We start from the raw sequence: 17,205 nt of genomic DNA, 5'->3' as shown, positions 1-17,205 counted from the left end.
TTTTTCTTCTTCTATTTTCTTATCTGTCTCTTCTTTGTTTACTTCGCCTAACTTTATAGCTTCTTCTTCTATCTTGCTGTCATGCTCGTCATTGGAACTTTCCTTTTTCATCTTCCAGCTTCTATCTTCTATAAGGACCTTCGCTTCTTCTATCTTGTCTTTGTTTTCTTCTATTCTTGAAACGGCTAATTCTATCTTCTTTTCGTTTTCTTCTATTGTGGAAACATCTACTTCTGTCTTGCTGTCATTTTCTTCTGTTCTTGAAACGGCTAATTCTATCTGAGATTTACTTTCAACCAGCTTTCTCTCCAAATTTTCGTTTCTTTGTTTATTTACCTCTCTGAGATTCGAGACCTCTTCTTCTATTCTTCTATTTGTATCTAAACTTGTACTCTCGATTAACAACGTTGTTTCTTCTATCTTGCTTTCCAGCGACTTTCTATTTCCTTCACACGTTTCATTCAATTTCAAGAACATCTCATGGGTTTCGGACCTCGAAGCTTCCAATTTCCTGCTGTTTTCCTCGAGCCTTTCTTCCCTCTTTTTATTATTTTCTTCTAACTTTCTACCATTCTCTTTTAATTCTCTACTATTTTCAACTCTCTGCATTTTCCACTCTCTTGTACTTTCATCTAACTTCCTATTCCTTTCGTCAAGCATCTCCATCATCCTTCTATATAACTTCTGGCACGTTTCCATCACGGTCATTTCTTCTATTTTCCCTTGTTTTTCCTCCACTGCATTTACTCCGTTCTCGTCCTCGACTTTATTTTCTTTCTCCATCTTGGCTTTCTCTCTCTTTGCTTTCTTATTCACAAATCTGCTAGCCGCAACGTTGGTCGCCACTAATGCTACCTCTCATTCGTGGGTAAGATAAAGCTCCACGTTATGGGCGCCACTGGGCTACGCCCCTTGTGGGTACGTACTTACATGTTATTTACCACGGCTACAGACATCTTAATCTCAGGGGGATAGCCTCTTTGTTTGAGAATTCCAAATAAGAAAGCGTTTTATAGCCAAGAGGATATAGTTAAATGCGGATCTATATTCTGAGAACTATACAAAATACATAGAATATATATATATATATGTATAATCGACAAGGCTTCTTCTTCTTTTCTTCTTTTATCATCAAAAGGCTTCTTCTTCTTTTAATATGGAAAAGGCTTCTTCTTCTTTTAAATGGCTTCCTTTTTTAAAAGGCTTCTTCTTCTTTTATTATAAAAAAGCTTCTTCTTCTTTAAAGGGCTTCTTCTTCTTTTAAAAGCTTCTTCTTCTTTTGATATGGAAAGGCTTCTTCTTCTTTTATTATCAACAAGGCTTCTTCTTCTTTGATTATCGTACGGCTTCTTCTTCTTTTATTATCAAAAGGCTTCTTCTTGTTTTATTATCAATTTCTTCTATGAACAAAATATATGCATGTCTTCTTCTTTCTTCTATTTACAAAAAATAGTCATTCCCTTTTTTATTCATCGCTGTTCTTATTTCCTCTATTCATATCAATTCTTATTTCTTCTTTCAGCAGCAATTCTTATTATCTTCTATATTCCGCCGAGATATTCTTATATTCTCGATAAATTCTTCTATTTATTCTTTCCGCAGCAAATTCTTATTTCTTCTATTCTTCTTTGCCACTGGAAAAGAATCTTATTTCTTTCATTTATCGCAAATATTTCTCTTTACCGTATCTCTTCTCAATAATATAGACAGATCATTATGCTGCATTCCTTGTAGAGAATTGAACCAAAGCTATAGAGGATTCTTAGGGGCGTCTAATCTGACAACAGCGCCACCTCCTATTTAACGACCAAAGGGGAATAACCAGGATCGCTAATATCAAGCGCTGCCAATGGCCCAGTGCGACTAATAAAAAGTGCAACCGAAAAGTGCTTCGGGGCGTCTAATTTGACACAGCGCCACCGGGGAACGGACAAATGCAAAAGCTGACGATGTTCTCCTCGTCAGAGAGATTGAGATACATTTCTGAATTCATTTGCTCGTTTAATAACTTTCCTAAACGTTTCATATGCGGCTATATTCTTAATTCTTTCAAATTACTATATACATCATTCTATTTACTTCTATTATAGTATTTGAACTCTTCTTTTATATATTTCTCAATTTACTATAATATATATAATCCCTCTTCTCCGCTCTAAGTTTTTTTATAATTTCCTTCACTCCTCTTTACATAGCGTGCTGCCATCTCTTGTCGATTCCGAGAAACCATTCCTCCTTGCAACATTCATTGTGTCGTGTGAAACTGGCACGTGACAAGATTAACAAGGAAAGCGACCATTTCCAAGACAAATTCAATGTGGACTGCCTGCCGAAGGAGAAGGACACCTTCAACTCCCCAAGTTTCTTGCTGGAAGCTAACGGCTGGGGCCATTTCATCCTGAAGGCCTGCGTGAGGAAGAACGGAACTTGCCAGCTGCTCATGCAGATGTTGGCAGCAAGCGATGAAGCCCATAAAATCCAGTACCTTATCAAGGTCTACTCGGCCAGTGAGGACAAACACGTTGCATTTTTCGGGTCCTTGGAATCTCTAATCGTGGCCCCAGAAGCCATTGTTGCTAGGGACAACTGCGTCTCCACCCGCGGAGAGTTCATTTAACAATCCGTTCCACCTGAGGAGGCGCAACTCTTGAAGCTGATCCTGTCCATAACAAGAAGAAGTAAACAATAACACCCAAGACCCTGGACGCAATCCACATCCAAAATTGTTTTGATAATTTTTAACACGTTCCCTGCCACCTAAAAAATGTCATACTTTTCTGAGGTGCCGATTAATCTTCTTATGTTATTTGGTTATTTGTAGCAAAAATTGATTGATTAATATAAAATACATTGTAAATTTGAATTTTCATGTAAATTTTACAATGACGCCCGTCACCGGCATACAGTATGTTTTTGTTACTCTGTGCCGCATACCCGCAAATGCGTCATGTTTTATTAACATACATAATTTTTATTTTCGCACAGCGTGCGATATTTTCACAATATTATCCTTTTCTATATTTTGCATGTGGCTGCGGTGGCTCAGTCGGTAACGCGTCTGACTACCATGCTCAAGGTCCCGGGTTCGATCCCCGGCCGGTTGAAATCCGGGAACTTTTCTAACGGTGGAAGCGGCCCCGGCGCCTACCCAGCGTCGAATAACATGGGTACCTGGGGGAAACCCTGGGGGGTAAAGGCGGTCAGGGGCGTGATGCTGATCACATCACCCCCACTCACGACCGGATCAAGAAAGTGTGTGGCGTTACCCCCACACCCCCTATACGCCTTCATGGCGTGGTGCTATGCACAGGGGAACACTTTACCTTTACCTTTGCATGTTCCTCCTAATAAGAAAAATTATTATATTACAATGTAATAGTGCTATTAAGAAACGGATTTATATGCAGTAAAAAAGTGCTAAATATGTAAATACATATTTAGTTATTTCCACCAAAATGTGGCGTTAAATATGGAATTAAAATTGAAAAAAATATATTTTTAACAATATAAGACACTACAGGAGCTACATAAAATACAGTACGCTTACATTGACATTAATTGTAAAACAACAAAAAATGTGTTTTCTTTTTTTTCCAAAACAATGAATAACTAAATTTTGTTGTAAGCGTTCGAACGTAAATTTTCTTCTGTCTCTTAAGATGGATTTATATTGACTAAAAGTGCATTCAATTATCGCCAAGAAGTAAAGGGAGTGTATTTCAAATTTGTCAGTTATTCTCAAGAAATTCACCCAACGCTTTCGGACACACTGGAACATGCAGTTATTGAACGAATATGGAGTATATGTTGAGAAATGTTCTGAAATATGGAAATAATATGTAAAAATAACTAGCATATGTAAAACAAGAGCCAAAACCCATACTAATATATGTAAAAGTATGGAAAATAGAAACTGAATTTTTCGAGTCATGAAATGCTGCGCAAAGTTAATACAAAATAAAACTGATTTCAGCTTCATGCATAAATATAAATGTATTTACAAATAAAGCCGTTTCCTCGTTATTATTATATACATGTACATATATATGACATGCATACATACATATTTATTATATAACGCAGTAAAATATATTAAAATGGCTATATTGATGCACAGTTGGTTCCAGTGCTGGATCTACAAATCTTGCCCCCCCCCGCAATATATTACCAAAGGCCCCCTCTAAACTACCTACCTTTACCCCCCATAAACACATATGCACACACACACACACACACACACACACACACACACACACACACACACACATATACATGTATAAAATAATTTGCCCACGCTACGAAGTCAGTGTTTCTACCTAGTAAGGCAAGGACGTTTCACTGTGTTTGTGTCACTTCATCCATTTCATCAGTTTTCATTCATCCATATTGTCGTACTTACCCGTAGAGGCACAAAAGCGACGTAAAATAACTAAAATAGAAGTAGATTTTCGGGTGGGATAAAATACAACCATCTAAAAATAGTAATGTAGTAATAGTAATAAAATAATAATAATGTCCTAGCACAATTGAGTATATTTTGGCATAATTTCACAGTTCAAACCGCACTTTTCCCGGCTGAGTGGAGTTCCACTCTATCTCTCCCCTCCATGCTCAAGTAAGATGAGCAGGAAACGTGTTTTTGAGCAGGATCGTTGGAGGTTCCATAGCAATAGTATATTAAGGAATTCCCCCGAGAAATCAATAGGCCTGGCAACACTGACGTGAGCCGCGCTGAATGTTCCTTCCCGCTGCCCTTTCCCACAACCGCCGGCGCGATGTGGTTCTGCGCAGGTTTTTTTGCTTGTGGTTCCACTATAATTACTGCCACTGACTACAAACGAACATTCCACGGTCAAATCCCTACTTCCACCACTGTATCAGCTGTAACTGTGGCACATCCCAAGGTGGCGGTTTTACCTCAACCCCTTCCTCTCACGGCTTCATTCCCCTCGCCCAGAAAACACGCTCGCGCTCTCTCTATTCCCTTCTATACTCTAAGACCGTATCGTACCGTTGTCAGATGGGCCAAGGCATTTGGAAGAGGTCGTGAATCAGCCGCGAAAGAGCATGGTGGCGGGCATCCTCGCATGGCAACAGATCCACACCACCTTGATGCACTTCGCAGATTGCTGGAAAATGGTCGGGGTTGGAGCACCCACCTTATTCTCCTGACAAGAGTCCTTGCGACTTTCATTTGTTTCCAAAGATGAAAGAACCGCTGAGGAGGAAACGCTTTCCAGACGTCCCGAGCATGATTTCGGCCACAAGGAGGTCTCTGCGTACACTGGCACGAACGGGAGCTCTCAATGGCATCCAACGACTGCCAGATGTTTGGAAACGTGTTCACGCAGCAGCAGGATATTACATTGAAGGATTGTAAATGATTCCAGGTATGCATCCTCTTTCATGTCTCTTTCTCATACATGTTGCCACAACAAGAAAAATGGCCCTCGTATATAAGAAACGGATGCGTCCGTTTTTTTTTAATTGTTAGGCAGACTGTTAAACTTTAACGGTAGGATATTGTAAATTTTACGTTAACTTCTAACCGTGTTCCATCAAATATAAATTGTTCTCAAGACGGAACATTAAGACAGAACTATAACCTGACAAGTTAAGTCCCAATATGCGCAGATCCTATTACGTCATCCTCCCCAGCACTCTTCCAGGCAGTAGTGGTCTGGATTGGAGACTACCAGTGGTGCCAACTCAGCAAAATTAAGCTAAAACAAATATGACAAACTATTTTCACTGATTAGCGTGACGGTGCCGGCTCATATTATATCAGTGGTTCATTTGATTTAATCCGGCCTTTGAAAATGCGTGCTGTGCGTGGAACGTAAACTGTAGTATTACGCACGCGCGTTAAGGTTTATAACGAAGAGAAACTACGGGGCGAATGACTTCATTTTCTGAATGCGACATCGAGCAGTGGCCTGCTTTTTTAAAAAAAGCCGAGTGGGGTTGGGGTTCTCTTGTTTATCGTACAACAATCACTACGAGAAGGCAATCTGATAACACGCTTGCCTGTGTTCTTTTCTAAAGCATTGAACTGTTCTTGCTCCTTACTCTTGGCTGCATATTTTTGAAATGCAAGCTCCTCTTTTATATCTTATCCATATCAGTATGCGAACAATATTTCACCGTTGTTTAACCCTATCTTTCTTTATCTGACGTCACAACTTCAGGTACTATTTTCACCCCCGTCTGACCCCATCATTCGTGTGGAAGAGGTTCTTGTTTTCGAAGGCGTTTCTCTGCTGTTTAAGTTGTGTGTTTCGTGTGTGTGTTTGCGTGTGAGAACAATGGTGAGTGCATGATTATGTGACTATTGTCTCTGAAAATAAAATCATGCCGGGTCCAACGAAATCCACAATCTGCTATGGAACGTCCAGAGGACAGGCCAGAGAAATTGTTTACAATGTTGCAACATATTCGCGAAATCAGAAGGAGTTACATAAACATAAAAATAAATACATAATACATAAATAATAATACATAAACATTCAAATTTCGTTAAAAACACTCAGACCATTCCGCTCCCTCCAGGTTGCAACACTGCGAACCAACGTTGCGGCAGAGAAGGGAGAGGGGAAATGTCGTGTGAGGTGCGCAACAGCTATTTGAAGCGTCTTGTTTTTAAACTTGTCAAGTTATAATTAGAACGAAGACTTACAACTTTCGATATCCAGTCCACATTCCTGGAAATCGAATGGGTAATTTTTGAAGTCAAAATTGCACATCGAGTTCAGTAGGTACCTGTAGAAAGAAGAATCTTATGAATATGATGATTTCCTTATGGGTGTTCAAAGAGTCGCAAAATCGAGTATTTGAACGTACGTAAACTTTGTACAAAGAGCGATAGAGACATGGAACTTACATTGGGAATTAACTGTCTATCTGGATATTTTTTAATCATTGAACAAGAAAATTACGCCACACACGAACATTTGGTATGCGAAAAATGTTACTAAGCTGTGAAAAAGTTTTTGTACGACGTAAAATCGAATGGATAAAAGTCAGCGATAGAGTCACTTGCAAAACATCTCGACGTGTATCGATGGTCTGCGTCTGTATTAATCGAATTGATAAAACCTGTAGAAATTTTTACGCATTTTGTACATTGCAGACGATGTACAAGGTTAATTATAAATAATTCATTAAAAAGGTTTTTTTTTTAAAAACAAATAATACGAGGTGTACTGGCAACATTGGTTGTGTCAGAGCACATCTGGTTATGTTATTCAATCAATGCCCAGATGAAAGAAAAGTTTTGAAATTTATCGTACAACTACCTAAATTTTTATGCCCTACCAATCTCTTGTGCAATGTATAAGATTCTAAAGTTTCTAAGATTTTAAATAGAGCTTGTAAACTAGCTTTTATTATTAACAAATGACACTAAAGTAAAAACAAAGCCCAAATAGGAAAAAGCGTACTTACCTGTTGGCCAATAACAGGTGATTGTCCTTAAAGAAATTTGCGTACCCCTTGTGCTCGATGTGCTTGTATGATTCCCATGATTTTATGTTTCTAAAGTGTAACTGCAATTAAAAATCAACATTAACATACTGGAAAACATATTTTAGTTCACACTATTATACTTAGCATAATATATGTTACATTTTTCATTTACTAATTTGTTACAAACAATCAACGATGCCTTTAAGGTGTATTAAGAACAGTAAATGTTCTTTACTTAGCTACACCGTAAAATGTTCCGGAACTTTACAGTGATAACACTGTAAAATCTACTGATGGAATAAGAGCAACTTGAAAACAATGAATCCAAATTGATTCCGTGCACGACGACAATAATTTACAATGTATTGTTGAACTGTTGTAAAACGTTTATTGTTATCGTGAGAGGGGGAAAATTATGATATTAAAATGTACAATAATTTACCTTCATTGAAGTGTGGTTTTCCATTACTGTCACTGGAGGACAGCATATGCAAACAAAAAGTCGAAGATAGCTCAGGCATTGCTTTCGGTGTCGTTCGTTCTTGTTAGTACTTTTCTTAAGGTGGAAAAACTGTAATTTTACGGATATTACAGTAGTAGTATTTACGATACGGACAGCACAACTTTTAAGTGTAGAAAAGGCGAGGCTATTTGATTGAACAATCAGATTTGCTTATACTTAAAACAAAGCCAAGAGAGGCCTATACCCCAATTTTTCAGGTGTGATATGCTCTGATTTTTAAGAAATTCTGAATTTCTAGTGTAGAAAAGGCGAGGGCTCAACAGATAGATTTACCCATACTTAAAACAATGCCAAGAGGGGCCTATACCCCAATTCTTCCAGTGTGATATGCCATGTATATTAATATAAAGCTTATAGTTACTGGGTTCTGAGGCCCAGTGGAGTGTGGTGCATAGCCCCATGGTTTTTATTGCCTTGCAATCAGGAGGCCTCTGGGTTTGAGTCCTGATAAAATGTGAAGCCTCTCCTGATGGCAAAATGTTAATATTGTTGCTTTGTAAGCAAAAGGCTCGGGTTTGAGTCCTGATAAAATGTAAAGCCTCTCCTGATGGCAAAATGATAATATTGCTGTCTTGTAAACAAGGGGCTCCGGGTTCGAGTCCTCATAAAATATTTAAGATTGAAAACATGTGGCAAAATAATATGTCCACAAGTGAGATTTTGAGAATAGTTGATATACAACTCCCAGATCTGAAAACCTGGTAAAAAGTGTTTTACAATAATATATTGTACAAAAAACTGAATTTTCTTATTTTCTCATGTTTTATAACCACCTCCTCAATACAATAGGAGAAGAGCGGGTAAGCATAATTAATTGTTTGCGTGCTTTGCCGGCACGCAAGAGACACGCTAGAAGGGAGCATTAATGATTTTTCTGTATGATTCACTGAAGGGGGGCATTAATCTTTCTGTGCGTGTAACATGTCTGTAACAAGGAAAATGTAACAAAGATTATTGAGATAAAAACATATTTTCACACAGTGGCAATGAACTGTACCCCCCTCATGCTGAAAGCAATTCTATTCTGATAATATGAGCCTAGGCAAAGACTTAGAAAATATTATGGCAGTTCAAAATCCAATTTTGTCTGCATAAGGGTCTCAGAACCCAGTAAAATGTGAGCATATTCCATTTGGAGACGTGTTAATATTGTGGCATTGTAATCAGAAGCTTTGAGTTCGAGTCCTGATATAAGATTGAAATATATGCAACTGCCCACACATAAGATATTCACTGCTAGCTGATAAACAGTTGAGGTTTGTATGTTGTACATCAGCAAAACTATCACCAAAACCTAGTTACTGCTGTTGTTTGGGTATAAAAGCACCAGCTCAGCCATTAACTGCTGAACCCAACTGATATTTTTATTAAGTATAAAGTTTGGAATTGAAGCCCAGAAAATCTTATATAATAAACTACAAGAAAAAATGCCAAAACAAAAATATTGCAATCAGTGTAATAAAAATATATCTAGTTCTCATTGGGCTAGGCATTGCCGTATTTGTAACTCTAGGAAATGCAGAAAGGCCATGAAAATATGTCCAAGATGCCATAAAATATTAAGCAAGGCATATTACAAATGGCATAAGTGTAATTCTTATGTACAGTCATCAGCATTGCCCTCACAACCATCTACTTCTGGTCTGAAAAGAAAACACGAAGCACCTGTTAATGCTTCACCTGCAAAGCAGCCACGCTATGCACCCATACATAGCAGTTTTAATGCCCAGCTTAGGGATTACCGGTTTGTATCAGAGCCAAGATGTGGTATTGAGAATTTTTTAAATAGAATAAATTCTAATCTCCAGGCAATTCTTAATGCACAAAATGGCTCTTATAAGCTGTCCCTCAAATTGTTTGTACAATATAAGAAGCCAAATGGCGCAAAATTTACACAGCCCCACTTAACAGAAACTGTACCTGTATATTCAAATTCAAATTCAGATACAATAATAGGCAGGCTGATAGATCAATTGAACATTAAACACTCTGAATTTGCAGCAAAAGAGTCAGGATGGAGCCTATGCGGTTCATCACACAAGCTCTATGTTAATATTTCTGAATTCACTCCATTACAAGGATCCACTTATGCGCCATTGCCTGCTAATATCAAAAACAAAAGAGCCGTGGTCAATATAAAAAACACCGACCAGAAATGCTTTTTGTGGTGTATATTAGCTGCTTTGTATCCAGTTTCAAGGAATCCTCAGAGAATAAGTTATTACAAACAGCATGAACATCTTTTTGACGATGTAATGGAGGGTTTGGAATATCCAATGTCAGTTCAGAATATTGATAAATTTGAAAAAAGGGCCAAGCACATCAATGGCAAACAATTATCTATTAATGTATTTACTTGTTCCACTGGCAATTGTCCGATAGCACCTCTCAGAATCAGTACAATTGATGATGAATCTGCTATTCCAATTGATCTGCTCTTAATTGAAGGGGATGATACATACCATTACACTCTGATACATAATCTTGAAGCTTTAGTGAGAACACAACTAGACAAAACTCATACAATATTTAAGTTGTGCAGAAGATGTTTAACTGTATTTGATGGTCAAAAAATGGTGAAAGGGGTTCGGGAAGAGAATGCAGAAATTGCTAAAAACAAGTTAATTGAGCATCTGAAATACTGTGGCAACCATAAACCTGTTCATATGGTGATGCCCAATCCAAGTGAAAATTGCAAATTCAAAAAGTATGAAGCCTTGTTGGAACACCCTGTATATATTGTCTGTGATTTCGAATCGAACCTCAAACCTATTGCATTCTGTAGCCCAGATCCAGAAGAATCTTCAAGTACACCATACCAACAACATGAACCTTCCAGCTTTTGTTGTGTGGTTGTACGGGATGGTGTAGCTAGTGAGCCATACTTATACAAGGGACCAAATGCCATCAAAATATTTGCACATAGAATAGAAAATGAGTGCCGTGACATAGCATCTAACAACTTATTAATATCAAAGCCGATGTTGCCTTTAACAGAGAAACAGATTGAAGATTTCAACAATGCAGAAAAATGCCCGGTATGTGATTGTGAATTTTCAGATACAAATATCAAGGTGAAACACCATTCTCATACAGATGGTAAATTCTTAATGGCCCTGTGTAATAGCTGTAATATTAAGATCAAGAGACCAAGATTTATCCCCATATTCTGCCATGGAGCATCCAATTATGATTTCCATCATCTGATCAGGTACGAGGGGTTTGAGAAGCAGAATTTAAATATTTTAGCTGAAAATGATGAAAAATATATATCTATTAGCAAGATAATTAAAGTTGATGGTGTTCCTATTCACATAAGATTTCTTGATTCTTACAGATTTTTACCAGCTAGCCTGGCTACACTGGCCTCTCAATTATCTGATGATCAATTCAAAATCACACGTGCTTTGTTTCCAAATCTGGACCTGAAATTAATTAGGCGGAAGGGTGTATATCCATACGACTATGTTACAGATTTTTCTAAATTTGATGAGTGTTCCCTGCCACCACAAGAAGCATTTTATAGCAAAATCAGAGGATCTGGAATTACTGATGAAGATTATCACCATGCAAAATTGATGTGGAACAGTTTAAAATGCAAGACATTTGGTGATTACCACATGGCTTATTTGAAACTTGATGTCACCCTCTCAGCTGATATATTGCAAGCATTCAGAAAATCTTCCATGCAAAATTATGGACTGGACCCAGTGTATTTTTACAGTGCCCCGGGTCTAGCATGGGCCGCAACATTTTTCAACACCAAAAAGCCATTGGATCTGATCCACGATCAAGATATGTATCTGTTTATGGAGAAATGTATACGAGGAGGGATGGTGCAATGTTCCCAGAGATATGCCAGAGCAAATAACAAGTATATGCCTGATTATGATCCAGCACGGCCATCAAATTATATACTGTATGTGGATGCAAACAACCTCTATGGTCATGCTATGATGGATAAATTGCCATATGCAGGGCTTGAGTGGGTTGAAGATTTCAATATTGAAAATCTTAAGAATTTTGATGACAGTGACAGTGGCCTCTTCATAGAGGCTGATCTGATATTTCCAGATCATTTGCACAATAAATTTTCTGATCTGCCCCCAATTCCCGAGGTTCAGTGCTCACCTGGTTCTAAACAGAAGAAGCTCATGATGACCCTGGAGCCGAAACAGGGTTGTGTCTTATATTACAAAAACCTCCAGTTCCTGATGAAACATGGTGTTCAAGTAACCAAAGTTGGCAAAGTCTTGAGGTTCAGGCACTCAGAATGGTTGAAACCATACATTGATACAAACACGGAGCTTCGAACATCTGCAAAGAGCCAATTTGATAAGAGCTTGTTTAAATTGATGGTGAATTCAGTGTATGGCAAAACTATTGAAAATGTCAGGAAACATACCGATGTTAAAATAATTACTGACCCCAGCCTGAGCAAAAAATTGGTTGCAAAGCCCAACTTCAATTACAGAAGAATTTATGATGAGTACATGGCACTTTTCAACATGATGAAAACAAAGATCAAGTTTGATAAACCTATTTATGTAGGGGCTGTGATATTGGAATTGTCCAAATTACATATGTTAATATTGTATTATGATGTGTTGAAACCTTTTTATGGTGATCGTGTAAAATTATTGTACATGGACACGGATAGTTTTATTCTTGTTATTCAAACAGAAGATGTTTATCAAGATATGGCACAGCCTGAATTGCTTCAATACTTTGATACCAGTGAACATACAAAGATTCAACCCCACAACAAAAAAGTGCCTGGCAAGTTAAAAGATGAGACACTTGGTGATGTTATTGTGGCATTTGCTGGGTTAAGAGCCAAGATGTACAGTTTTGAAACATGTAGTGGTGCTGTTGCCAAAAAGGCCAAGGGCATTGGCAGAGTAACTGTTGAAAAAGAGCTTGTATTTGAAGATTACAAAAATTGCATCAAATCACAGAGTTCAATCAGAACATCAGAAAATAGAATTCAGAGTGAGAATCACTTGTTGACTTCAAATATTGTAACAAAAGTGGCCCTGGACCCACATGATGACAAGAGATGCATTTTGTCATGTAACATACATACTTTACCTTGGGGGCATTGTGATTTGAAAAGTGGCAATCAATGCCCAATTCCAGAGCATGATTTGAAATAAATAAACATGCCTATGAACTTATTTGGGTTCAAAAAACAGGCTATTATGGACCTGCCGACACCACAACCCTCTCCTGATTTACAATCTGTAATGTCTAAACTGAGTGGCTTGTTAATTATTCATCTGAACAGCATACTTACAGATAATAATGATGAAACAGGCAAAACATTGTACATATTTAACAATAATTTAAATCATTATCAATTACCTGTAGGTGGTCAATTGCAATTTATTACAACCCCTGAGGGTGATGTCAAGATTTCAATAGGGAGAAATATTTATAGAATTAAGCACTCAAACATGATTTCTGGCACTGTATATACTGTTTCTGCTGGTGACTGCTTATATATTGAGGTCCCTGGATCCTATGACAAGCTTATACCCTTTTTCATAGAATTAAGAATCAGATACTCTATAATAAATAACCATTAAAACAAAATGCCTAATGATATATTTGGCCATACAAGACATGAAGATCACAGTGATGAGATTCTGATGCTTGATGTCAGAGTCAAGAAATTAAGAAGTGATTTACAAGCTTTACAGACCACACTGAATGCCAGTCTTCAACTAGAAATTACAAATTTACAATCACAATGCATGGACCCTCTTCTTAAAATTGATTCAGAACTCAAGTTATTGCTTCAGAAATATACTGACTTGGCCACATTGGATAATTTTCAAAGTTTAGAAGAGGCTGTAGCAGCTCTTCAAGCCAAATTTAAGACCCAGGCCACCAACTCGGAGCAATTGAAACAGCAATTGGAAGAGCAGATAAATAATGTCCAGGTACAGCTCCAAACAATTGTCAAAAGCATAAAATCACAAGAAGATTTTGATCTAGTGATTTCCACTCTAAAAGAACAGATTCAGTCACTCCAGATACCTAACCTGGACCCTCTGAACAATGCCATAGCCGAGGTTAAAGAAAAAATTGAGACACTTGAAAATTTTATGAACAACTTGCCATCTTCTGATGCTTTGAATGCAATAACTCGGAGTGTAGCAAACATTAAGCTGCAACTTGAAACATATGAAGATTTTGGAAAAATTCAAAGTACCATAACCCATCTTGAGGGTACAATAGCAGCAGTGCAAAGTGATTTGGCAAATGTACAAGAAACTCGCCTGCCTGGGATTGTAGATACACTTGTCAGTGTCCAGCAACAGATCACAAAGCTTGAAAACCTCAACACTGAATCTGAGCTATCTCATTTTCATCACTTGATCGATGATATCCAAACAAAGCTTGAAATTTTACAACAATCCACACCCTCTCAGGCAGATATAGCCCTGCTCCAAGATGCTATGCGTGGTGTGGTTGATGCTTCTGAATTAAATGATGTAAAATTGGCACTTGAATCTTTGCAAAATACAGTATCGAATCTTCCCACATCACAGGAACTTAAAAATATAAAGAGGGCAGTGAATAGGATATTGAAATCAGAAGATATCAAGAATATCCAGGCAGAGATCAAACATCTCACTCAGACAGTAGCCACTCTACCAACCAATCAACATATTAATGAACTGCATGCCTTGTTTGAGGATATCAGAAGACAGGTCCATGATCTTACTGCTCAAAATTCAAAATTGGCAGTTGTTGAAAATTTGCAACAAATTGTAGCTAATATCAAGCAACAGCTAGGGACCATGGAATCCAATCAAGCAAATGCTTTGTCTGTTTTTGCCACCCAGCTTCAAGAGATTGTGCAACAATACAAGAAACTTGTTGTGGACATAAAAATCAAGCCAGGCCATGATGATGTTGTTAGGACCATCAATGAGTACCTTGAATCTGTAACAAGCAGATTGCTTACAGCAGAAAAGGAAATAACCGGCATAATCGAGAATCCAAAACATACAGTAATTCTTGAATTGTACAGTATCCCCAACAAAGAATATGATTCACCATTTACACCAGGTGGCAAAATATATATGCTGTCCCCTGCACAATTTTATTACCAGTTTTTTGTTGGAGGCACATTGAGACCAATCAAGATCAAATATTGGCATCAGCCACAGGCACACCACTACCCCACCTTATCAATAACAAATGCTGATAACAAAATAAAAATCACCAGTGTAGAGTTGGAGGATTTTACAGACCCCAATACATTAGAAACAGCCTATACTGAAGATGATGGCTCTTTGGAATTTAAAATACAAATAGGGGACAAATTATATTTAGAAAATCCTGTAGTCTCAGCTGCTGAACACCCCATAGTCGCAATATTCTTGTTTACATATTATGTCTAGACAAATTATTGTTGATGAATTACACAGACAGGCCAGACATAATTATAAGAGACTCCCAGTAGTCACAAAGGGCATAGATGATTTATGGCAGAGCGACTTGATTGAAATGGCAAGTGGGCAGTTGAAAAACTTAGACAAAATCAACAAGGGCTACAAGTATCTACTCACTGTGATAGACACATTTTCAAAATTTGCCTGGGCTGTGCCACTCAAATCCAAGACTGGAAAATGTGTTACAGAAGCCATCAGGACAATCATCAATCATTCAGGAAGATCACCTCGCTATTTGCAAACAGATAATGGCAAAGAATTTTATAATTCTGTGTTCCAACAATTTATTAAAAGCCGGGCAATAAAACATTACTCGAGTTACAGTGATCTCAAAGCCTCAATTGTAGAGAGATTCAACAGAACCCTAAAAAATCTTATGTATAAACAATTTACACTTCAAGGTAATTATAAATGGCTTAATGTTCTTCCAGAACTTCTACATAAATATAACAACTCGGTCCATTCCACAATCAACATGAAACCCTCTGAAGTAACTTCATCTGATGAGCAAAAATTGATCAGGACTGTTTATTATCCTAGATACCAGCCAACAACAAGAAGGGCCAGATACAGGGTGGGCGACCAAGTAAGAATCAGCAAATATAAGCACTTATTCAAAAGAGGCTTTACGAGAAACTGGAGCACCGAATTATTTACAGTGGTTCAAGTTAAACCCGGGACCCTTAACACATATATAATAAAAGATCATCGAGGAGAAATTCTCAAAGGCAGGTTCTATGAACAAGAGCTCAGCAAAACTAAACAGCCCGACACATATCTCATAGAAAAAATCATCCGCAGAAAAGGCAACAAGTTACTTGTCAAATGGCTGGGTCATCCGGAAAACAGCTGGATCGATGCAGACAAAGTGATAATATGAGCACCTGGGATGTTATAAAAAGGCTGCCAGAACCTGAACAACAGAATAAGATAAATGGAGTGCTGCTGCCTGATAATATTAGGTGTCTTATTGTTGGGCCATCTGCTTGTGGTAAAACTACACTAATGGTTGATAATTTTTTATTGGCACCCAACTGGTTAGACTGGAAAAACAGGCACTTGTATGTCTTTTCTAAGAGCTTGGAACAATTAAAATATCAGCAGCTGATGAAGCTATATGATGGATTGGATATTGCCACTTTTGAACCAGATGTTAAGCCATTAGATGAATGTCTCGATAATTCTGTTGTTGTGTTTGATGACATTATACTGGATAATCAAAACAAGGTTAGAAATTTCTTTACACAGGGCCGACACAAAAACATTGACTGCTTCTACCTGGCACAGACTTTTTCTAAAATACCGAAGCAGCTGATCCGAGACAACAGCAATTTTATATGTGTGTTTCATCAAGACCATACCAACCTCAAACACATACACGATGAATATGTAGGTGGGGACTTGAGCTACAATGATTTTTCTAAGTTTTGCAGCAAGTGCTGGAACCAGGACAGTTATGGGTTTGTCACAATTGATATGACAAGAACACCTAATACTGGCAAATACAGAAATAAAATCAACGATTTTCTAGACGTTGAGACATAAATAAACAACCATGAAACGACCAGTCATTGATGATCTTAAGTTAAGAGATTATCTTGTAAAAAGATTTAAGGGATGGAAATCAGAGAACCGTGGAATTTATGAAAAACACAAACAAACAGAACAGCCTGTAATTGATGCTATTAATAATTTAGGTAAGAATATCAAAACTGTTACAGAGCAAAATCAAGATTTGATCACGGAGCTTGT

At 37.7% G+C, this 17,205-nt stretch overlaps 1 protein-coding gene across 1 annotated transcript in view; it reads right to left on the bottom strand.

Annotated features, from left to right (window-relative positions):
• LOC145980065 (glycine receptor subunit alpha-2-like) overlaps nucleotides 1–17,205 on the bottom strand; it is a 114,510-nt gene that overhangs the window by 29,925 nt on the left and 67,380 nt on the right. The window contains exons 5-6 of the mRNA XM_083113056.1: nucleotides 7,444–7,544; nucleotides 6,677–6,759 (exon numbers count right to left, since the gene is read on the bottom strand). Of these exons, the coding sequence (XP_082969182.1) occupies nucleotides 6,677–6,759; nucleotides 7,444–7,544 (184 nt within the window). The remainder of the gene's footprint in view (nucleotides 1–6,676; nucleotides 6,760–7,443; nucleotides 7,545–17,205) is intronic.

This window comes from Lepisma saccharinum, chromosome 27, assembly GCF_977018435.1.
Source record: "Lepisma saccharinum chromosome 27, izLepSacc3.1, whole genome shotgun sequence".
NCBI lineage: Eukaryota > Metazoa > Arthropoda > Insecta > Zygentoma > Lepismatidae > Lepisma > Lepisma saccharinum.
The sequence above is the reverse complement of the archived record's forward strand: the minus strand, read 5'-3'. Positions and strand labels throughout refer to the sequence as shown.